General features: G+C 38.1%; 1 protein-coding gene across 1 annotated transcript in view; it reads right to left on the minus strand.

Moving 5' to 3' along the window:
- GABRA2 (gamma-aminobutyric acid type A receptor subunit alpha2) overlaps positions 1 to 24,621 on the minus strand; it is a 157,124-nt gene that overhangs the window by 83,629 nt on the left and 48,874 nt on the right. The window contains exon 3 of the mRNA XM_052642023.1: positions 10,263 to 10,330. Within this exon, the coding sequence (XP_052497983.1) occupies positions 10,263 to 10,330 (68 nt within the window). The remainder of the gene's footprint in view (positions 1 to 10,262; positions 10,331 to 24,621) is intronic.

The following is a 24,621-nucleotide window of genomic DNA, read 5'->3' on the forward strand; positions in this document are numbered from 1 at the left end:
AGGCTTTGGAACAGTCAATAAAGCAGAAGTAGATGTTTTTCTGGAACTCTCTTGCTTTTTCGATAATCCAGAGGATGTTGGCAATTTGATTTCTGGTTCCTCTGCCTTTTCTAAAACCAGCTTGAACATCTGGAAGTTCCCAGTTCACGTATTGCTGAAGCCTGGCTTGGAGAATTTTAAGCATTACGTTGCTAGCATGTGAGATGAGTGCAATTGTGCGGTAGTTTGAGCATTCTTTGGCATTGCCTTTCTTTGGGATTGGAATGAAAACTGACCTTTTCCAGTCCTGTGGCCACTGCTGAGTTTTCCAAATTTGCTGGCATATTGAGTGCAGCACTTTCACAACATCATCTTTTAGGATTTGAAATAGCTCAACTGGAAATCCTTCACCTCCACTAGCTTTGTTTGTAGTGACGCTTCCCAAGGCCCACTTGACTTCACATTCCAGGATGTCTGGCTCTAGGTGAGTGATCATACCATCGTGATTATCTGGGTTGTGAAGATCTTTTTTGTATAGCTCTTCTGTGTATTCTTGCCACCTCTTCTTAATATCTTCTACTTCTGTTAGCTCCATACCATTTCTGTCCTTTATTGTGCTCATCGTTGCATGAAATGTTCCCTTGGTATCTCTGATTTTCTTAAAGAGATCTCTAGTTTTCCATTCTATTGTTTTCCTCTATTTCTTTGCATTGATCTCTGAGGAAGGCTTTCTTATCTCTCCTAGCTGTTCTTGGGAACTCTGCATTCAGAGGCTTATATCTTTCCTGTTCTCCTTTAATTTTTGCTTCTCTTCTTTTCACAGCTATTTGTAAGGCCTCCTCAGACAACCATTTGCCTTTTTTCCATATCTTTCCTTAGGGATGGTCTTGATCCCTGCCTCCTGTACAAGGTCACAAACCTCCACCCATAGTTCTTCAGGCACTCTGTCTATCAGATCTAATCCCTTGAATCTATTTGTCACTTCCACTGTATAATCATAAGGGATTTGATTTAGGTCATGATATTAACTACTGAACTACACAATATCCCAATAACTTCTGGGGTTTCTAAGAGATAATGTACTCTATGTTTTCATAAGACAGACAATTATCTACCCAAGGGGATTTATATGATCAATAAACCAAGGTTTCCATTTACCTGACTTCCTCCTTTTAATGACCTAATGGTAAACCCTACATCAGAAATCTTGATATGATTTCAAAGTGTCCATTGTTTAAGCTCTAACCCTAATACTTATCAGCCCAAGAGATAACCACTTGGGATGAGGTTCTTAGTCTAGGTTTCAGTGCAGTAGTTGGTGGCTGTACCACTATGTCTGAAGAATATGCTCACATAGCGAAAATGCTTACTAGAATGGGAAAAGATCTCCTATGCAGACCAAATAAAAAGGGAAAAAACACACACTGAGGAGTTATAAATTGCTCAAATGTGCAATTAGATACTATCTACTCTGTAAGTTAGCTCCTAGTACATTCCCAAGTTTACCTTCTTACTCATGAATTTTTTTAAAGTTGAATTTTTGTAAAAAATCAACTTAATTGCAAACACTGTAATTAGAATCTTTAATTATAATTTAGGTCTGCAACTTTCTTTGGGCAATTATGCTAGTTAATGATTCTGAGACAGCAGTGTATATGTGTGTGTGTGTGTGTGTGTGCTTGCTCCTTTGGGTCTTAATTCTTTTTGCTAGGCTGCTTTTTTCCTCTCAGGCTAATGTCACAACAAATCTTATCACTGATCTACACAGGCAGACTTAGGAGTTTAGGTTCTGCTACTGAGTATGCACATTGCATAGAGATAAGAGTATCAGCTAAGTCTCCCAAAGTGAACTTAAATTTATTTTTTACTATTAAAAAAATGCTTCTGTAAGATATGAATTAGATACCTTCATATCCAGTTTTGTGTATGGGCAGTAATAACATGAGTATCCTGCCCCTCTGTATCATAATAAATTTCTTTATGTTTAGAGTAGCACTCATAAGTTTCATTTCCTGACCTGGCCATCCATGCTAACATGAATTCAAACTTTTGCTCATTACGTTCCTTGCTTTCCAACAAAAGTAATATCAGTTGAAAATCATTCCGTGTGAACAACATGAAGGCCAAATCATGTCTATTTCATATGTGTGGAAATTAAGCTCTGTCTTCTCTAACAGATTTACAGTATAAGGGAGTATCTGTGTCTGTGTTACACATGTATATAGATTAAGCAACTTTCATTTTCTTCTCTAGATTCAGGCAAAAATCAAACAGTAGCTGTTCGTGATCAAACTATGTCTGGACTCTCCCTCAAAATCCTCTTCATTTACACACATGATATACACCTCTTGTTAGTGAATGACCCTTCAGCTCCAAATTCATCCTCGTTTCCCTTTCTCTGAGACACGAGAGAAGCACTCTGTGCACTCTGCTCCTTCATCAGCGCATGTAATGTTAGGCCTTGTCATTAGAGGATACTGCCACGTTTTTAGCAAAGGAAGAGGGCTTTCTTTCCTGGTTCTCTTCCTGGTTTAGCTGCATTGTTATCCTTTGGTTCAGCTTCAAAGGACTACCATGCTGTGAGTTTTCAGCCAGCAGGCACGATATTCCTCTGACCAGCTTCAGCATGTACCTTCGTACGTTTCTTCACTGGCTGTTTCTTCACCAGTGGCAGGTGTATCCTCCTCTAGCCACAGAGTCCTCTCTAGTGAGCTCTAAATCTTGGGCTTGGGGGAAAGGACTCCCTTCCAGTCCTGAGTTCCTTCCTTGTTCATGATGCTTACCCGAGAAGCAAATGCTGCACTTCCTGCATTTGCTAAATCTACATTGTTTAGAATCTCCTTTTACATTTTTATTTAACCATCTTTTCAGAATTAATAATTCATTTTATTAAATTTTCCCTGTTCTAATTACTGTTATGGATTCTCTCCTCTAACTGGACACTGATGATAGAGTATGTGCCCAGTTGATGGTCTTGCAATTAATTAGGCTGCCCTCAGCCGACTGTTGGTAGGAATGAGTAAACAAGGTACATAAAAATGAAATTCAAGTAGAAAATTTGACATGACCAAAGAGAATTCTATAGGACGATGTTAGGTTAGGTGATTCGAGGACAATATATGCTAGGAAAAAACATCTAGGGCCTTGAGTAGCTCAAGAGGGTGCAGAGATGTTAAATATATATTTCATTTTAGGGTAATTTATAGTGTATAGAAGTGCGTGTGCTCACATACATACACACATAATCCAAAATACATAAAATAAAACAATGCATGATTTTTAAAAAATGTTAATGTTGCCTACTCAATTCACCCTATAGAGTTTGCGCTAAATAAGTGCACTAAATGAGTGCATTTTCACATTTAATGTAATCTGTGGCAGTATCCTCTCAAATATGAAAGCTTATCTTGAGACTGTTAACTTTTTTTTTAAGTTCTTGGGCTAAAGTCACTAAAAAGACCAACATTCTAAACTTAATTCAGATATGAGAGAGTTTAAATTTGCTCTGTTGCTAATGACAACACATTTAACATCAGCTACCAGCTTTTATTTTTTATTTATTTTTGCATATATCTTATTGATATTTATTTCATTTTTAAGAATCATAGCAGCAGACAGGACAACAAACACCCAACTGCTAGATGCATGACTGCTTTATCGTGACAGCGTTGCTCAGACACAGTTGTGTCCCAGTTCTGGACACATTGTCCTTAACCTTAAGTGTTCAGCTTCACACATCAGCATTCCCTGCCCTGGGTTTCAACTTGACATCAGTGGATTCCTTCTGCAAATCTTTGATTCTTGTAGGACAATTAAAATGTTTTTTCCCATTTTCTTATTTGCATTTTCCCAGAATTTAGGATTTTAAAAATATATAAATTTACCATCAAATGCCTGGAAGGAGTTCCTATATGGAAACACTAAATGATGACAGTTTCGATAAGAAAGCTGTGGTACATATACACAATGGAGTATTACTCAGCCGTTAAAAAGAATTCATTTGAATCAGTTCTGATGAGATGGATGAAACTGGAGCCGATTATACAGAGTGAAGTAAGCCAGAAAGAAAAACACCAATACAGTATACTAACACATATATATGGAATTTAGAAAGATGGCAATGACGACCCTGTATGCAAGACAGGAAAAAAGACACAGCTGTGTATAATGGACTTTTGGACTCAGAGGGAGGGGGAGAGGGTGGGATGATATGGGAGAATGGCATTCTATCATGTATACTATCATGTAAGAATTGAATCGCTAGTCTATGTCTGACGCAGGATACAGCATGCTTGGGGCTGGTGCATGGGGATGACCCACAGAGATGTTATGGGGAGGGAGGTGGGAGGGGGGTTCATGTTTGGGAACACATGTAAGAATTAAAGATTTTAAAATTAAAAAAATAAAAAAACTATTAAAAAAAATTCAGCTTTACTGAAGTATAATTGACAAAACTATATAAGATATTTGAAGGAATCATAGTGATAATTTGATATACATAGTAAAATGACTCCCCCTGTCTAGTTAGGTAACACATCCATCCCCTCATATTTATTTATTTGTTTATTTGCTTTTGGCAAGAACATTTAAGCTCTACTCTTGTTGTCATTCAGTTGCTAAGTCTTGTCTAGGCTCTTTGCAGCTCCATCAACTGCAGTAAGCCAGACTTCCCCATTCTTCACCATTTTCCAGAGTTTTCTCAGACTCATTCCCATTGAGTCAGTGATGCCATCCAACCATCTTATCTTCTGTTACCCTCTTATCCTCTTACCCTCAATCTTTCCCAGCATCATAATCTTTTCCAATGAGTCGGCTCTTTGCACCAGGTGGCCAAAGCATTGGAGCTTCAGCAACAATCTATTTTTTTTAGTGAATTTCAATTATTCAATACAGTGTTACCAACTGTAGTCACCATGCTTTACATTAGAGCCTCAGTCTTTATTTGTCTTGCAGCTGAAAGTTTATACCTTTTCACCAACCTCTCTTTATTTTCCACACTGACAACCATTTATCTGTTCCCTGTGGTACGACCTTTTTATGCCACATGAAAATAATACAATGCAATATTTGTCTTTCTCTGTCTGGTTTATTCACTTAATGCCTTCAAGGTCCATCCATGTTGTCAAAATGTCAAAATGCCAAAATTTTATTCTCCCTGTGTGATATATGTGCATATATTAATATATATCACATCATATTTCCATATCTTGGCTATTGGAAAAATGGTGAATAAAACAGGAGTGCAGGGAATTCCCTGGTGATCCAGTGGTTAGGATTCAGTGCTTTTACTGCCAGGGTCTGGGTTCAGTCCCTGGTCAGCAAACTAAAGATACCACATGCTACACAGGGTGGCCAAAACAAAACAGAAAAACTAATGTAGATTTCCCTTGGGGATCCTGTTCTCATTTTGGATGTATACCAGACATGGATTACTGAATAATATGGTAGTTTCATTTTTAATTCTTTGAGGAACATCCATACTGTTTTCTATAGCGATTATACTAATTTATAGTTTCAGTAATAGTGCATAAAAGTTCCCTTTTCTCCATATCATTAACAACATTTATCTCTTGCCTTTAAAAAAAAATTTTGAGGTACAGTTGATGCATATGTTGATGTATATGTTTCATCCATACAACATAATGATTCACAATTTTAAAGTTTATACTCCATTTTAAGTTATCATAAATACTGTCAATATTTCCTGTGATATGCTATACAATATATCCTGATAGCTTAATTATTTTACACATTGTAGCTTGTATTTCTTAATCTTGTACCCCTATCTTGCCCCTCCTCCTTTCCGTCTCTTCACTGGTTACCACTATTCTGTTCTCTACATCTCTGAGTCTGTTTCTTTTTTGCTATATTCATTAGTTTATTTTATGTTGCAGATTTCACAAATAAGTGGATAAGTGATATCATGCTGTATATCTCTTGTCTTTTTGATGACTGTCATTCTAACAGGTGTGAGGTGATATCTCATTCTGGTTTTAACTTACATTTCCTTGATGATTATTGATGGTGAGTATATTTTCATGTACCTGTTGGTCATTTGCATGTCTTCTTTGAATAAATATCTATTCAGTTTTTATTCCTTATTTAAATTAGATTGCGGTTTTTCTTTTGTTTTGTTTTCTTACTATTGAGTTGTGGCAGTTCTTTATATATTTGGGATGCTAACCTCTTAGCAGATACATAATTTGCAAATATTTTCTTCTATTCTGTAGATTACCTTTTCAGCTTATTGATTTATTTTGCTCTGTAGAAGGTTTTGGTTTGATACAGTCAGTCCTACTTCTTTATTTTTGCTTTTGTGTGAGGTTTAAAAAAAATTATCACTAAGACCAATGTCAAAGGGCTTCTCTCTCATATTTTCTTCTATGAGTTTTATGATTTCAGGTATTATAGTCAAGTCTTTGATCCACTTTGAATTGAAGCTACTAGCTTTCTAAATGTTTTGGTAATCCCAAAGCATGGTCAGAGCAAAAGCAAGAGAGTTAGCTTAATCCATTATCACCACTGGAAAAGAGTCACTTCATACATTTTGCCAAAAATCCATGACTGCTTGTCTAAAACCCTCAAGTAGCAAACATTATGTGTCTAGGAAAAGTACATATTTTGATATATATATTTTTTGAGGTAAAATAATTCACTTTGCAAAACGAACAAACAAAAACTTTAACACAGTTCTATTAGCATCAATATTCACTACTCAAAATCTACAACACTGAAAACTTTGATATTTTGGGGTCCTATACCATTTGCCTTTCTGTTTTAGCTGGTAATAAAACACCAAAGGTAACCATATTAAGAACCATAATTTATATAATATTTTGCTATTCTTTCAACTGTGCTTGGCACAATTCTGTTTCTCTGCACTTGGCTCCACATAGAGGCCAGGTGTTCATTCTCACTGTGTCCCTAATTCATGGGAGCATTTACTAAGACAAGCTGCACAGAAATACAAGCTTTACTGCCAACTAATATAGAAGTTGAAGGCTTCCCTGGTGGCTCAGACAGTAAAGCATCTGTCTACAATGCGGGAGACCTGGGTTCAATCCCTGGGTCAAGAAGATTCCCTGGAGAAGGAAATGGCAACCCACTCCAGTACTCTTGTCTAGAAAATCCCATGGACGGAGTAGCCTGCCCCAGGCTACTCCGTCCATGGGGTCGCAAAGAGTCATACATGACTGAGTGACTTCACTTTCACTTAATGTAGAAGTTAAAGTTAGAGGGAAAGCACTTAAGGTTTCACATATTAATTTAAAAGAACTTCAAAGATCTACAGTGTTTAATATCAATCATCTCCCAAACTGATAGCTCGGTTGGTAAAGAATCTGCCTGCAATGCAGGAGACCCTGGTTCGATCCCTGGGTCAGGAAGATCTGCTGGAGAAGGGATAGGCTACCCACTCCAGTATTCTTGGGCTTCCCTTGTGGCTCAGCTGGTAAAGAATCCACCTGCAATGCGGAGACCTGGGTTCAATCCCTGGGTTGGGAAGATCCCCTGGAAAAGAGAATGGCTACCCACTTCAGTATTCTGGCCTAGAGAATTCCATGGACTGTATAGTCCATGGGGTCACAAAGAGTTGGACACAACTAAGTGACTTTCACTTTCACCCCTCTTGTACTTGACATCTTTAGCCATCCAAGTTCATCACGTTCTCTGACTGTGAGGTCAGAGAAGTGGCTCTGGGTGGAAGAAAACCATATTTTTGTGACAAAATTGGCATAACTAACTCCTAAAGGAAAGGTAGGCATGTCCCAATAAACTGTATAATTACAGGAATGTAAATTGATGCAGTCACTACAGAAAACAGTATGGATATATATGGGACTTAGAAAGACAGTAACGATAACCCTGTATGCGAGAGAACAAAAGAGACACAGATGTATAGAACAGTCTTTTGGGCTCTGTGGGAGAGGGAGAGGGTGGGATGATTTGGGAGAATGGCACTGAAACATGTATAATAATATCATATATGAAACGAATTGCCAGTCCAGGTTCGATGCAGGATATAGGATGCTTGGGGCTGGTGCACTGGCATCCCAGAGGGATGGTACGGGGAGGGAGGTGAGAGGGGGTGTTCAGGATGGAGAACACGTGTACACCCCTGGTGGATTCATGTTGATATATGGCAAAACCAATACAATATGGTAAAGTAATTAGCCTCCAATTAAAATAAACAAATTTAAATTTAAAAGAAGAAACCTTGCTCCTGAAAAGAAAAAAAAAAAAAGAAAACAGTATGGAGGTTCCTCAAAAAACTAAAAAGAGTTGCCATATGATTCAGCCATCCCACTTATGGAAATATATCTGGAAAAAAGCAAATACTCTAATTTTAAAAGACACATGCACCCCAATGTTCATATCAGCATTATTTAGAATAACCAAGACATGGAAACATCCCACATGTCTGTCAATAGAAAACTGGCTTAAGAAGATGTGACACACACACACACACACACACACATATACACACACACACACAATGGGGTCGTACTCAGCCACACACACACAAAAAAAGAAATATCACCATTTATGTCAATAGGGATGGACCTAGAGAATTTTATACTTAAGTATAAAGTGAAGTAAGTCAGACAGGAAGACAAATACTGCATCATATCACTTATATGTGGAATCTAAGCAATAATACAAATGCATGTATATACAAAACAGAAACAGATTCACAGACATAGAAAACAAACTTAAGGTTACCAAAGGGAAGGTGGGGGAAGGATAAATGAAGACTATATGATTAACAGATAAAAACTACTATACATGCCATAGATAAGCAATGAGGATTTACTGTATAGCTCAGGGTACTATATTCAATATCTTATAATAACCTATAATGGAAAATAACCTGAAAACAAAGTAACTGAATCATTAGGCTATACACCTGAAACTAACACAATATTGTAAATTAACTATAGTATAGTTCAAAAAAACTGGCCAATCTTGTTTATGAGTATCTGCAAGAAAGGAAAACCTTCAGTTTTAAACCCATGTTTATCCAGATGGAAAACATCCATGCTTGTCATCCTTCCCCATGGGATATCAGATAAAAGGAAGAAACTGGGGAGGATGACATGATGGAGGATGGCCAGGCAAAGCCTGGGACAAGGGCATCTCCTCTAATTCTCATTCTCTGACAGCAAGAAAGGTGGATGAAAAATTATTTATACAAAAAATTTCTATAGTACAGCACTACAGGTAGCAGTAGAAGTTGTTGCAAGTAGACTAATAAAATTCTTATGCTCAACCAAGAATTTAGTGATGATTGGTCTAGTGTACTGATTTCTAACCCAACAGACCAATCTCCCTCTTCTACTGGTCTCATTTTAAAGAAAAATAAAGACCAGTTCCATAGAATTCAAGTGATAAGATTCTAGTTTTTTTAGATTGATTTATATGTATCTATTATAAATGAGGACTGTTTGTTGCTGTTCAGATGCTAAGTCGTGTCTGACTTTTTGCAATCCCATGGATTGCAGCACACCAGTCCTCCCTGTCCTTCACTATCTTCCAGAGTTTGCTCAGATTCATTTCCATTGAGTTGGTGATGCTATCTAACCATCTCATCCTCTGCCACCTGTACTGTATTTATTGATATGACCAGTATGACCAGAAATCCACCTTATTCAATGGCAGTAGAAGGTTTCCATTTGTAACACTGATCATGACCACAACCTGTAAGAAGCAGTTATCTATGAAACTGTACAGACGTATGGAAGTCAAGTAGGGGTTTTAATCTTAGAAAGTGCTTCTCAGTAATATAATTACTTTATTTAAACAATTGTTTGCCACACTGTAGCTGGGTAGAAAGCTTTGAAAATAATATAAAATGTAAAGAGTTAATCTGACCACTTAAGTTACAATGGTACACCATTCTACAGGCAGATTAACAGCCTTAACTCTCCATGTATTGGGGCAGACTAAACAGGCGTGGGGCTTCCCTGGTAGCTCAGATGGTAAAGAATCCGCCTGCAATGAGGGAGACCTGGGTTAGAGCCCTGGGTTGGGAAGATACCCTGGAGGAGGGCATGGCAACCCACTTTCGTATTCTTGCCTGGAGAATCCCCATGGACAGAGGAGCCTAGTAGGTTACAGTCCGTGGGGTTGCAAAGAGTTGGATATGACTGAGTGACTAAGCACAGCAAACAGGCAAAACAGGCATGAGACAGATACATAATCTATAACACTAAAAATATGTGTTTATTTTGAATTATCTCCCATACTTCCCATTATACAAAGTAAAAATATTATGCAAAACTTACCATGTCTGTATCTGAGACAGGGCCAAAACTGGTCACATAGATGTTAGTGAAGACTTCGGTAATACTGTCTGGTATGAGAAAAAGAGATTGAATATAGATATTACATTATGAGAACCAGAGGCGAGAAAAGGGGTCAAGAGCATGGCATGGTGAGAAAGTTCTGTGATAATTGGGAATACTGCTGTTTGCTTTCTTTTCAACGCTCACAACCAACAAATATAGCTATATGGTTTAATCACTCCCTAGGGTCTCACAGTCCTAAATGCTAAATACCCAGAAAACTTATGAAATTCTTTTTGGAAACTATACCTGACTGGAGCCTTTTGTTTTGAGCTCAGAATGATTCCTCAGAAACTATCTTAAATGTACCAGTATAGAAAATAAAATACACTTACTATCTTTACTGCTTGATACAGTCCTAAAGTTGATCATTAAACCAAATATTTCAGATAGTATTTCATGATGGTAGAGATTTAGTTTGTAGACTGTAAACTACTGTATCTTCTCAATAACATACAAACACATTGCTAATCACTATAAGTAAACATAATTCATATTAATATAAAAAGATTTATCATTCAGTGACACAAAAAAGCAAATAACATTCATTAATCACAAGGATTACTTCCAAAAAAGATTGCTTTTAAATGTATTTAAGAATGCCTGAACTGCTAAAATTGAATTAGATTTGGAAGTTATGTAACTTATAAAGTGTAGCATAATTAACTGGATTGCTCTGCTAAACAGGTGATTTAGATTTTTGATTTTCAAATAAGCCAAATGGCGATGGGGGAAAGCTCAAAGTAAAAAAATAAAAATAAAAATAAAGCCCTTTCAATATTCTTATAAGAAAAAAAATAACATCATTAATTTCTACCAGTATGAACTTAATGCACAACTGCTAAGTGACAAATGTGTAATTCTACACAAACAATATCATGAAATATTTTAACATTATACTGGACATTAATTCACAACCATAAGACAGCAAACTAAGTTTAGGATAGAGTATCTACTAAAGCAAAAGTAAAAGAATTTTGAAATAACAGAGTAGACTGCTCTTCAAAGATCTTAAAATATAATAAACTGCATGACAAATCTGTGAGATAGAGTCTCTGCTATCATCCCAATATACTTGAACACTGACATATGGAAAGTTAAGGAAATGTGCCCCAAGACCCACACTCTGTAGAGTAGACAGAGTCAGGTTTTAGGACCCACACAATCTGGCTCCTGAGCACGGAAGGTAAACAAAGTATTGGATCTCAGTCAAGAATTAATTTAAAACTGTTTTCTTATTAATGACATATTCTACTCTCCACAATACTCTGTGCCAAAGCCTAGTATGGTGTTCCAAATAAATATATTCATTCAACTTTGTTATTTAATATACTATTTTATTCCAAAAAAAATGGTACTCATGAAATTTTGTTTTGAAACTCATCTATGAAGTTAATTCTCAGCTGCCACCTGACCCCAAATATCTGTACAGCGTCTGTTCCATAGCTATACAATTTGTGCAGTCACATAGGTCTCTGTGCTCAGAAGAGTCCTGTACTTGGTCTAATGTTCTCTTTCCACTTCCCTGAAATTCTTAATTATGTTCTGAATAAAGCACGCTACATTCTCATCCTGGACTGGGTCTCACAACTTAAATAGCTGGTCCTGAGTCTGACTTATATATGTTTTTTCCTCTTACTCATACCAAATCAATCATACTCTCACATTTACTCAAACAACTGAATAAAATTTTAGTCATTATAGAAATTGACTTAAAATGTTCCAGAGGAGAGAAATTAAAATGTTAAGGTAGTCTTCACCCAAATATACGCAAATGGAAGTATTCTCCTCAGTCTGGAGTTGTTAAGTTAGAAAAGAGTGATGATAAAAATACATGAAAATATTCATGCTAAGAATATGAAAGAATACCTACTTACACACCACATGACAAGTAAACAGTAAGGTAGAATATGGTCATCCTAATGAATGCAATGAGGTGCCAATTAAGAATCTAAAGAGAAAAAAATAAGATTACCCTCAAAGCTCTAAGCAGTAAGAGAAACACCTCAAGAAACCGAACACAGGTATGCAAAGTTGCCCTAAAGAAAATGATTTCAAAGTTCATTGACTTCATAAACACAGTTAAAGAACTTACACATTGCAAGGTATATTCTCCTGTTATGCATATTCGAAAAAAGCAGAGGAAAATAAAGTGTCCTGAAAACTAGAGATTAGTCTTCAAAGGCAACTTACACCCCTGTGAAGAAATGAGTTATGCAGTCACTGCTGCTAAGAAATCCAGTAATCTGAGGTATGGAATAGTAACTGAAGTTAGAGACCTGGGAGCCATCAGTAAAATAAAAAAATGTGTGCAGTGACCAGTTTGGAGAGAGGGAATTTCTACAAGAGGAAAAGGCTGGAGTGATTTTATACACTCTTTGAGAAGCTTGATTATGAAAGAGAAGGGGACTCTAGCAACAGGGGAAGGTGGGGGTAGAGGAGAGAAAGTTTTTTGCTTGCTGGTTTAAGGTAGAAGACAGTTAAGTATCTGCCAATGCAGACAGAAGGGACTAAGGGAGCAGCTGAATTTTTAGGAGACAAGATCAATAAGAGAGAAATATTCCTGAGTAAGCATGTAATGCATTCACTAAAAAGGCTCACAATATATACATGGAGGGAAGGATGAGGGACTATCCTTAATTATGTCAAGTGAGAAGAGTTGAAATAAATGGAAGTAGGTTTTCAGGTCTAGAGGCAGGAAAGTTCCTGGAGAGGAGGGAAATTCTGAGTTACATGCAAAATATCGGTTCCATCACTTTTACTAAAATAAATGATGATTCCAAGTCAAAAGTTTGATAGTTTAAATAATTATATTAACAACATTTACAATAGTATACATCCATAGAAGACCAAGGGAGCATCTGTTGCCAGCCTTTTGTCCATATCCCCTTGACAATCATGATTCCTTGCCATGCTGGGATGTTCTGCTGTAAGCTCCTGTGATTCTCTCCTTGAGGGCTTTTCCTGGCTGCACAAGGCAGAAAGGAATTGCAGAAAAGTCTGTGCTCCTGGGAACAGCCATCAACAAATGACTGATGAGTTGGAGGAAATATAACGCAACTTTCTCTCTCTCTCAATGGACACAACTCTCAAGCATGCTCTACACCATTTCCCAGATGACCTCCATGGGATGAAACTCCAGCTGTGCTCAGCAGTAACCTGCTCATGATGATACCATCCTCTGGCTGTCCTCCCTGGACATTTTGTCCTTCTTCAGCTAGTGTCTGTTGATATCACTTCCCAAATGATTGTGTATCAAATATCATTCACTTACTCTAAGAAGAAAGGATAATAATAATTAAGGACTTGGGAAATATATTAGTTGTATTAAAAGATATTAATTAATTGGAGCTAATCATCCAAACAATAGGCTCTACTGTCTTCACCCCTGCAATTTTGATATTAATGGTAATATTAAGTAGTATGTGAGCTCACAATACAAAGAGTACAATCAAACTGTAGATGACATCTCTTCAGAAAGATCAAGATGCTAATAATTTTGCTCACCATGTAGCACAAATAGACTGTCATGCACATATTTTAAGACAAGTTAGACATTGCTGTGTTTTGCTTTACTCTCAGAAGCAACAAAGACATTGTGCTTCCTGGGATTATTCCCAAAACACCTACATGTGCCATTTGTCATCAGTCAAGTTTGTTCAAGTCAACAAATACTTTCTAAGTTATTTTTGTTTACATGGCACTCAGTGTTCCTATTAAAAGTTAGAAACTTGGAATCTGATAATATTATTTGTCACCATTCCACCACAAAAGAATTGCTGTTCCTTACCCCAAATCTTCCTCCAAGTAGACACTCAACACATGTTTGATAAATACAGTGCCCATAAAATCAGAAAGAGTTAAGAAGAATAATAAAATCAGTATGAACTGTGTTTTCATACAATCACTTTTCATGGTAGTTCTAAGTTTTGGTCTTTGATTCCTTGTGATGATTTGGAAACATGAAACATAAACATACATTGAATACATGAAATTTCCTCTCAGTATAAGATTCCTGATGCTTTTACATTTTTGATTTTTTATATATTCTGTTTGTTCTTCTAGTTGTTTATCTATCTTTTTTAATGCTATAATTATACTTTAATTTTTTTTAATTTTATTTTTTTACTTTACAATACTGTATTGGTTTTGCCATACATTGACATGAATCCACCACAGGTGTACATGAGCTCCCAACCCTGAACCCTCTTCCCATCACCCTCCCCGTATCGTCTTTCTGGGTCATCCCAGTGCACCAGCCCCAAGCACCCTGTATCCTGTATCGAACCTAGACTAGCGATTCGTTTCTTACATGATAGTATACATCTTTCAATGCATTCTCCCAAATCACCCCACCCTCTTCCTCTCCCACAGAGTCCAAAAGTCTGTTCTTTACATCTGTGTCTCTTTTGCTGTCTCACATATAGGGTTATCATTACCATCTTTCTAAATTTCATATATATGTGTTAGTATACTGTATTGGTGTTTTTCTTTCCGGTTTACTTCACTCTGTATAATTGGCTCCAGTTTCATCCACCTCATTAGAACTGATTCAAATATATTCTTTTTAATGGCTGAGTAATACTCCATTGTGTATATGTACCACAGCTTTCTTATCCATTCAACTGCTGATGGTCATCTAGGTTGCTTCCATGTCCTGGATATTATAAAGAGTGCTGTGATGAACATTTGGGTACACGTGTCTCTTTCAATTCTGGTTTCCTCGGTGTGTATGCCCAGCAGTGGGATTGCTGGGTCATAAGGCAGTTCTATTTCCAGTTTTTAAAGGAATCTCCACACTGTTCTCCATAGTGGTTGTACTAGTTTGCACTCCCACCAACAGTGTAAGAGGGTTCCCTTTACTCCACACCCTCTCCAGCATTTATTGCTTGCAGACCCTTGGATCACAGCCATTCTGACTGGTGTGAAATGGCACCTCATTGTGGTCTTGATTTGCATTTCTCTGATAATGAGTGATGTTGAGCATCTTTTCATGTGTTTGTTAGCCATCTGTATGTCTTCTTTGAAGAAATGTCTGTTTAGTTCTTTGGCCCATTTTTTGATTGGGTCGTTTATTTTTCTGGACTTGAGCTGCATAAGTTGCTTGTATATTTTTGAGATTAGTTGTCAGTTGCTTCATTTGCTATTATTTTCTCCCATTCAGAAGGCTGTCTTTTCACCTTGCTTATAGTTTCCTTTGTTGTGCAGAAGCTTTTAATTTTTATTAGATCCCATTTGTTTATTTTTGCTTTTATTTCCAGTATTCTGGGAGGTGGATCACAGAGGATCCTGCTGTGATTTATGTCAGAGAGTGTTTTGCCTATGTTCTCCTCTAGGAGTTTTATAGTTTCTGGTCTTACACTTAGATCTTTAATCTATTTTGAATTTATTTCTGTGAATGGTGTTAGAAAGTGTTCTAGTTTCATTCTTTTACAAGTGGTTGACCAGTTTTCCCAGCACCACTTGTTAAAGAGATAGTCTTTAATCCATTGTACATTCTTGCCTCCTTTGTCGAAGATAAGGTGTCCATAGGTGTGTGGATTTATTTCTGGGCTTTCTATTTTGTTCCATTGATCTATATTTCTGTCTTTGTGCCAGTACCATGCTGTCTTGATGACTGTGGCTTTGTAGTAGAGCCTGAAGTCAGGCAGGTTGATTCCTCCAGTTCCATTCTTCTTTCTCAAGATTGCTTTGGCTATTCGAGGTTTTTTGTATTTCCATACAAATCTTGAAATTATTTGTTCTAGCTCTGTGAAAATACTGCTGGTAGCTTTTCTTGCCTGGAGAATCTCAGGGACGGGGGAGCCTCGTGGGCTGCCGTCTATGGGGTTGTGCAGAGTCAGACACGACTGAAGCGACTTGGCAGCAGCAGCTTGATAGGGATTGCATTGAATCTGTAGATTGCTTTGGGTAGTATACTCATTTTCACTATATTGATTCTTCCAATCCATGAACATGGTATGTTTCTCCATCTATTAGTGTCCTCCTTGATTTCTTTCATCAGTGTTTTATAGTTTTCTATATATAGGTCTTTAGTTTCTTTAGGTAGATACATTCCCAAGTATTTTATTCTTTTCGTTTCAATGGTGAATGGAATTGTTTCCTTAATTTCTTTTTCTACTTTCTCATTATTAGTGTATAGGAATGCAAGGGATTTCTGTGTGTTGATTTAATATCCTGCAACTTTACTATATTCATTGATTAGCTCTAGTAATTATCTGGTGGAGTCTCCAGGATTTCCTATGTAGAGGATCATGTCATCTGCAAACAGTGAGAGTTTTACTTCTTCTTTTCCAATTTTGATTCCTTTTATTTCTTTCTCTGCTCTGATTGCTGTGGCCAAAACTTCCAAAACTGTGTTGAATAGTAGTGGTGGGAGTGGGCACCCTGTCTTGTTCCTGACTTTAGGGGAAATGCTTTCAATTTTTCACCATTGAGAATAATGTTTGCTGTGGGTTTGTCATATATAGCTTTTATTATGTTGAGGTATGTTCCTTCTATTCCTTCTTTCTGGAGAGTTTTTATCATAAATGGATGTTGAATTTTGTCAAAGGCTTTCTCTGCATCTATTGAGATAGTCATATGGCTTTTATTTATCAATTTGTTAATGTGGTGAATTATATTGATTGATTTGCATATATTGAAGAATCCTTGCATCCCTGGGATAAAGCCCATTTGGTCATGGTGTATGATCTTTTTAATGTCTTGTTGGATTCTGATTGTTAGAATTTTGTTAAGGATTTTTGCATCTATGTTCATCAGTGATATCGGCCTGTAGTTTTCTTTTTTTGTGGCATCTTCGTCAGGTTTTGGTATTAGGGTGATGGTGGCCTCACAGAATGAGTTTGGAAGTTTACCTTCCTCTGCAATTTTCTGGAAGTTTGAGTAGGATAGGTGTTACCTCTTCTCTAAATTTTTGGTAGAATTCAGCTGTGAAGCCGTCTGGACCTGGGCTTTTGTTTGCTGGAGATTTCTGATTACAGTTTCAATTTCCATGCTTGTGATGGGTCTGTTAAGATTTTCTATTTCTTGCTGGTTCAGTTTTGGAAAGTTGTTCTTTTCTAAGAATTTGTCCATTTCTTCCATGTTGTCCATTTTATTGGCATATAATTGTTGATAGTAGTCTCTTATGATCCTTTGTATATTTGTGTTGTCTGTTGTGATCTCTCCATTTTCATTTCTAATTTTATTGATTTGATTTTTCTCCCTTTGTTTCTTGATGAGTCTGGCTAATGGTTTGTCAATTTTATTTATCCTTTCAAAGAACCAGCTTTTTGCTTTGTTGATTTTTGCTATGGTCTCTTTTGTTTCTTATGCATTTATTTCTGCCCTAATTTTTTAAGATTTCTTTCCTTCTACTAACCCTGGGGTTCTCCATTTCTTCCTTTTCTAGTTGCTTTAGGTGTAGAGTTGGGTTATTTATTTGACTTTCTTCTTGTTTCTTGAGGTATGCCTGTATTGCTATGAACTTTCCCCTTAACACTGCTTTTATAGTGTCCCACAGGCTTTGGGTTGTTGTGTTTTCATTTTCATTCATTTCTATACATATTTTTATTTCTTTTTTGATTTATTCTGTGATTCATTGGTTTTTCAGAAGCATGTTGTTCAGCCTCCATATGTTGGAATTTTTAATAGTTTTTCTCCTGTAATTGAGATCTAATCTTAATGCATTATGGTCAGAAAAGATGCTTGGAATGATTTGAATTTTTTTGAATTTATCAAGGCTAGATTTATGGCCCAGGATGTGATCTATCCTGGAGAAGGTTCCATGAGCACTTGAGAAAAAGGTGAAATTCATTGTTTTAGGGTGAAATGTCCTATAGATATCAATTAGGTCCAACTGGTCTATTGTATCATTTAAAGTTTGCGTTTCTTTGTTGATTTTCTGTTTAGTTGATCTGTCCATAGGTGTGAGTCGGGTATTAAAGTCTCCCACTATTATTGTGTTATTGTTAATTTCCCCTTTCATACTTGTTAGCATTTGTCTTACATATTGCAGTGCTCCTATGTTGGGTGCATATATATTTATAATTGTTATATCTTCTTCTTGGATTGATCCTTTGATCATTATGTAGTGGCCTTCTTTGTCTCTTTTCACAGCCTTTGTTTTAAAGTCTATTTTATCTGATATGAGTATTGCTACTCCTGCTTTCTTTTGGTCTCTATTTGCATGGAATGTCTTTTTCCAGCCCTTTACTTTCAGTCTGTATGTGTCCCTTGTTTTGAGGTAGGTCTCTTGTAGACAACATATATAGGGGTCTTGTTTTTGTATCCATTCAGCCAGCCTTTGTCTTTTGGTTGGGGCATTCAACCCATTTACATTTAAGGTAATTATTAAGTATGATCCTGTTGCCATTTACTTTATTGTTTTGGATTCCGGTTTATACACCCTTTGTGTGTTTCCTGTCTAGAGAATATCCTTTAGCAATTGTTGGAGAGCTGGTTTGGTGGTGCTGAATTCTCTCAGCTTTTGCTTGTCTGTAAAGCTTTCGATTTCTCCTTCATATTTAAATGAGATCCTTGCTGGGTACAGTAATCTGGGCTGTAGGTTATTTTCTTTCATCACTTTAAGTATGTCTTGCCATTCCCTCCTGGCCTGAAGAGTTTCTATTGAAAGGTCAGCTATTATCCTTATGGGAATCCCCTTGTGTGTTATTTGTTGTTTTCCCCATGCTGCTTTTAGTATTTGTTCTTTGTGTTTGATCTTTGCTAATTTGATTAATATGTGTCTTGGGGTGTTTCACCTTGGGTTTATCCTGTTTGGGACTCTGGATTTGTTAGACTTGGGTGATTATTTCCTTCCGCATTTTAGGGAAGTTTTCAACTACTATCTCCTCAAGTATTTTCTCATGGTCTTTCTTTTTGTCTTCTTCTTCTGGAACTCCTATAATTCGAATGTTGGAGCGTTTCATATTGTCCTGGAGGTCTCTGAGATTGTCCTCATTTCTTTGAATCCGTTTTTCTTTTTTCCTCTCTGATTCATTTATTTCTACCATTCTATCTTCTATTTCACTAATCTTATCTTCTGCCTCCATTATTCTACTATTTGTTGCCTCCAGAGTGTTTCTGATCTCATTTATTGCATTATTCATTATATATTGACTCTTTTTTATTTCTTCTAGGTCCTTGTTAAACCTTTCTTGCATGTTCTCAATCCTTGTCTCCAGAATATTTATCTGTGATTCCATTTTGATTTCAAGATTTTGGATCATTTTCACTATCATTACTCGGAATCCTTTATCAGGTAGATTCCCTATCTCTTCCTCTTTTGTTTGGTTTGGTGGGCATTTATCCTGTTCCTTTACCTGCTGGGTATTCCTCTGTCTCTTCATCTTGGTTTTACTATGTTTGGGGTAGCCTTTCTGTATTCTGTCAGTTTGTGGAGTTCTCTTTATTATGGAGTTTCCTCACTGTGGATGGGGTTGTATCAGTGGCTTGTCAAGGTTTCTTGGTTAGGGAAATTTGTGTCAGAGTTCTGGTGGGTGGAGCTGGATTTCTTCTCTCTGGAGTGCAATGAAGTGTCCAGTAATGAGTTATGAGATGTCAATGGTTTTGGAGTAACTTGAGCTGCCTGTATATTGAAGTTCAGGGGTGTGTTCCTGTGCTGCTGGAGAATTTGTGTGGTATGTCTTGCCCTGGAACTTGCTGGCCCTTGGGTGGTGCTTGGTTTCAGTGTAGGTATGGAGGTGTTTGATGAGCTCCTATCAATTAATGTTCCCTGGAGTCAGGAGTTCTCTGACATTCTCAGGATTTGGACTTAAGCCTCCTGCTTCTGGTTTTCAGTTTTATTTTTACAGTAGCTTCAAGACTTCTCCATCTATACAGAACCAATGATAAAACATCTAGGTTAGAAATGAAAAGTTTCTCCACATTGAGGGACACCCAGAGAGGCTCACTGAGTTACATGGAGAAGAGAAGAGGGAAGGGGGAGTTAGAGATGAGTGGAATGAGATGAGGTGGGATCAGAAGAGGAGAGAGTAAGCTAGGCAGTAATCACTTCCTTATGTGCGCTCCACTGTCTGGACTGCTCAGAGATGTTCACGGAGTTATACAGAGAAGAGGAGAGGGAGGAAGCAGACAGAGGTGGCCAGGAGGATAAAAGGGGAAAATGAAAAGGAGAGAGACAGATCCAGCCAGTAGCCAGTTCCCTACGTGTTCTCCACCATCTGGAACACACAGAGATTCATGGAGTTGGGTAGAGAAGAGAAGGGGGAAGGAGGAGACAGAGGCAACCTGGTGGAGAAAAAAAGAGAGTCCAAAGGAGGAGAGAGCGGTCAAGCCAGTACTCTCACTCTCAAGTAAAAATGGGTACTGAAGATTGGGTTTTTAAAGGTACAAAATTGATAACAAATACCAAAAAGCAAAGATTAAAAATCTAGAGTAGAAGCTGGATTTTCAAAAATACAATATTAAAGAAAAGACGAAGAAGAAGAAAGAAAGAAAAAAAAAGTCACATGAATCATTTAAAAAAAACCTCAACAACCACACAAAAAATATATATGGCGTTTGCTTTAAGAACTTAAAATTTTAAAAAATGTTAAAATAAAATTTTAAAAAAGAAGAAAAAGAAAAGAAGAAAAAAACAAGACAAAACAAAAAGAACGATCATAAAAATAGTAAAGGTAAATCTGGGACTTTTCTCTGGTGGTGTTGTGGGCAGTGTGGGGTCATTTCATTTTCGGATCATTCCCTGGCTTATATTTCTTAAGATCTATACTTCCAAGGTGGTTCCCTCTGTTTTAGCTTCTTCTGTTTGCTGGTCTCTTCAGTGTCTGTTTCCCGCCCTTACACAAGGGGGACAGTGGTGGACACTTTTTTTTAAGGCTCACTTGTTCAGTCGTGCTGTGGGGAGGGAGGGATGCTGCAAACAAATAACACTGGCGTGTGCTCACAGTATCTCAGCCCCGCTGGGCCTGTCGCCACTCACGGCACACACCACTCAGGCTCTAGGTTGCTCCGCCAGGAACCATCTGAGGCCAGCCCTAGGCTGCATGCACCTCCCCAGTCTAAGCTGCTCAAGCTCAGGCACTCACATAGTCCTCAGAGGCACAGACTCAGTTGGGCCTGTTTTGTGCCCTTCCCAGGTCCGAGCAGCTTGGGAATTTGGCGAGTGCGGTCACTGCGACTTATCGCCTTTCCCGTCCCTGCTGCTCAGTTTTCTGGGTGTACAACTGGCACCCCTTATTAGCCCCTTATTAGGTGACTGTCCAGAACCCCAAGAATTCTTAGCAAAGAAGCTTGCTTGCAGTTTGGAAGGTTTTCTGGGGCTGTGATTGCCCCCCTTCCAGCCCTTCCGGCTCTGGCTGCCTGTCACCGGAGGGGGATGCTCTGCAGCGGGCTAATTCTATTCTGTCCTTTGTTCTGTGCGCGGTCCTGGTGGTGTCTTATGTTAGAGCTTTTCGTGCAGTAGCTATCCCACAATCTGGTTGGCTAGCCCAAGTTAGTTCGCTCTGGTTATGCTCAGAGCATTCCAGCCCGATTCTTAAAAAGCACTGCAGCCCACGCCTCCCTGCCCAGGCCCCGCTTGCTAGTGGTGGATGCAGGTGTCTGCGCTGCTTCTCTGCTGGGGGAGTTACCGTTGGGCTCATAATCTGTTGCCTTTAATTATTTATTTATTTTTCCTCCCTGTTATGTTGCCCTCTGTGCTTCTAAGGCTTGCCACAGACTCAGCCGTGAGAATGTTTCCTGGTGTTTGGAAACTTCTCTCTTTTTAAGACTCCGTTCCCGGGACGGAGCTCCCTCCCTACCTCTTTTCTCTTTTTTCCATCTTTTATATTTTTCCTACCTGTATTTGAAGAGAATGATCTGCTTTTCTGGGTGCCTGATGTCCTCTGCCAGCATTCAGAAGTTGTTTTGTGAAGTTTACTCAGCATTGAAATGTTCTTTTGATGAATTTCTGTGGGAGAAAGTGGTCTCCCCGTCCTATTCCTCCACCATCTTAGGACTGCCCCGTATCTTTTATTTGTATTTATCTTTTATCTTTTACTTTTCCTCCTAATGAAAATGCATTGATTTAAAAAGTATAGCCCATCTGGGGATCCCAAACAAGAATCAAAGGCTTCCCTGGTGGCTCAGATGGTAAAGAATCTGCCTGCAATATGGGAGACCCAGGTTCGATCCCCGTGTCAGGAAGATCCCCTAGAGAAGGGTATGGCTACCCACTCCAGTTTTCTTGCCTGGAGAATTCCAAGGAAAAAGAGGCTTGGAGGGCTACAGTCCATGGGATTACAAAGAGTCAGACATGACTGAGAGTCTAACACTAGCACACTTAAACAAGATTAAGTTGTCTGCATGTTTATGGCCAGGATACAAAGTCCTCAATGGATAAACTAAACGTAACCCATCATGACAGTCACTGATTATGGGTTTCAAATCAATCTGATTTTGATATCACTGGAGAGTTTATCTATCTTCAACAGGCTTTGGGACTGTTCTGGTCCTTAGAACCATTGGCAGGGAGAAGATTTGTCTCTCTCTTTGAAATGTCTTCCTTTGATATGATAGGATACAGCTTACTTTTGTGAGGAAGCTGAAGACATTCTTCTCTCCCCAAAGCACTAGTAAAGCAAATCAAACAAAAAAAGGAAGAGGAGAATGAATGCACATTGATTCTCATGGATTTAGTGGGACCGTTTGGTTCAATTAACAAAGAGCTACTCGGGGTTTACTAAGTACAGTCCAGAGACATCCCCTGCCTGAGAGACAAGGGAGAGAATGTTTCCAAAGAGAGGCTGTTAGTGGTACCAGGAGCAATTTATGTTCCTCGAGGTAATGCTTCATCAAGTCATGGCTCCACGCTCAGTTTGGGACTCTGACAAGGGAAAAAATGAAGAATTCTCGAAATTCTCACTTCTGCTATTACATGTTAGATTCTCTTATGAGGATATTCTATTGCCCCATCCCATACCAAGTTGTTAAGAATGGCATCCAGAGCACATCAGATTCCCTAGAACCCTAAGAGGTCAAAGTGCAGCCTGGGCACAGGTTATTAGAGATCTAGTGTCCCTGGGTTAGTTAGAAACATTGAGATTATTAATCACCATCTCTATTTCCAACTCTAAATGACTCTATTTCCTACAGTTCTTGACTTTTCCTCCCTTCTCTAAATTGTTCTCTAAGAACTAATAGAAACCAGCTTACCAACTAAGTTAGGAGAATTTATAAACTATGCTGATATAAGTTTACATTTTGTTATGACCAATCTAGATAGTATATTCAAAAGCAGAGACATTACTTTGCCGACTAAGTTCCGTCTAGTCAAGGCTATGGTTTTTCCTGTGGTCATGTATGGATGTGAGAGTTGGACTGTGAAGAAGGCTGAGCACCGAAGAACTGATGCTTTTGAACTGTAGTGTTGGAGAAGACTCTTGAGAGTCCCTTGGACTGCAAGGAGATCCAACCAGTCCATTCTAAAGGAGATCAACCCTGGGATTTCTTTGGAAGGAATGATGCTAAAGCTGAAGCTCCAGTACTTTGGCCACCTCATGTGAAGAGCTGACTCATTGGAAAAGACGTTGATGCTGGGAGGGATTGGGGGCAGGAGGAGAAGGGGACGACCGAGGATGAGATGGCTGGATGGCATCACGGACTCGATAGACGTGAGTCTGAGTGAACTCCGGGATTTTGGTGATGGACAGGGAGGCCTGGTGTGCTGCAATTCATGGGGTCACAAAGAGTCAGACACGACTGAGCGACTGAACTGAACTGAACTGAACTGAACTGAATACATATTAAAAAATCAATATTCTCATGCACAATATATAATGGGAACTCCCCAGTGACTCAGAATGGATTTTTTAGAATCCACCTGCATTGCACGAGCTTCAGGAAATGTAAGTTTGATCCCTGGGTCAGGAAGATTGGGACTAACAACCCACTCCAGTATTCTCACCTGGAGAATTCCATGGACAGAGGAGCCTGCCGGGATACAGTCCTTGGGACTGCAAAGAGACATGACTGAAGCAACTGAGAATGCATGTAAGCCAACATATAATAAGGATAAACTTTTACCTTTTTAACATAAAGAATTATTTTATAAATCAACATAAATGGAGTATTCTTAATGCATTAAGGACTACAAATCATATATATGTATACATATTATATATATATATATATTTCTAATAAAGGGATTCCAAGAATTTCCCTATTCATTTTCTTTACTATAAAATAAGGTGCTTAAGTTAAAGTATGCTAGTTGATTTTTTCTTTAATGACCTTTTCACCATCCTCACAGAACACTGCTGTGGACAGTGATATTTTCATTTACTCTGCAGAATAATTTTGCAGTTCTTTTTTT

This window comes from Budorcas taxicolor, chromosome 6 (assembly GCF_023091745.1).
Source record: "Budorcas taxicolor isolate Tak-1 chromosome 6, Takin1.1, whole genome shotgun sequence".
NCBI classification, from domain to species: domain Eukaryota; kingdom Metazoa; phylum Chordata; class Mammalia; order Artiodactyla; family Bovidae; genus Budorcas; species Budorcas taxicolor.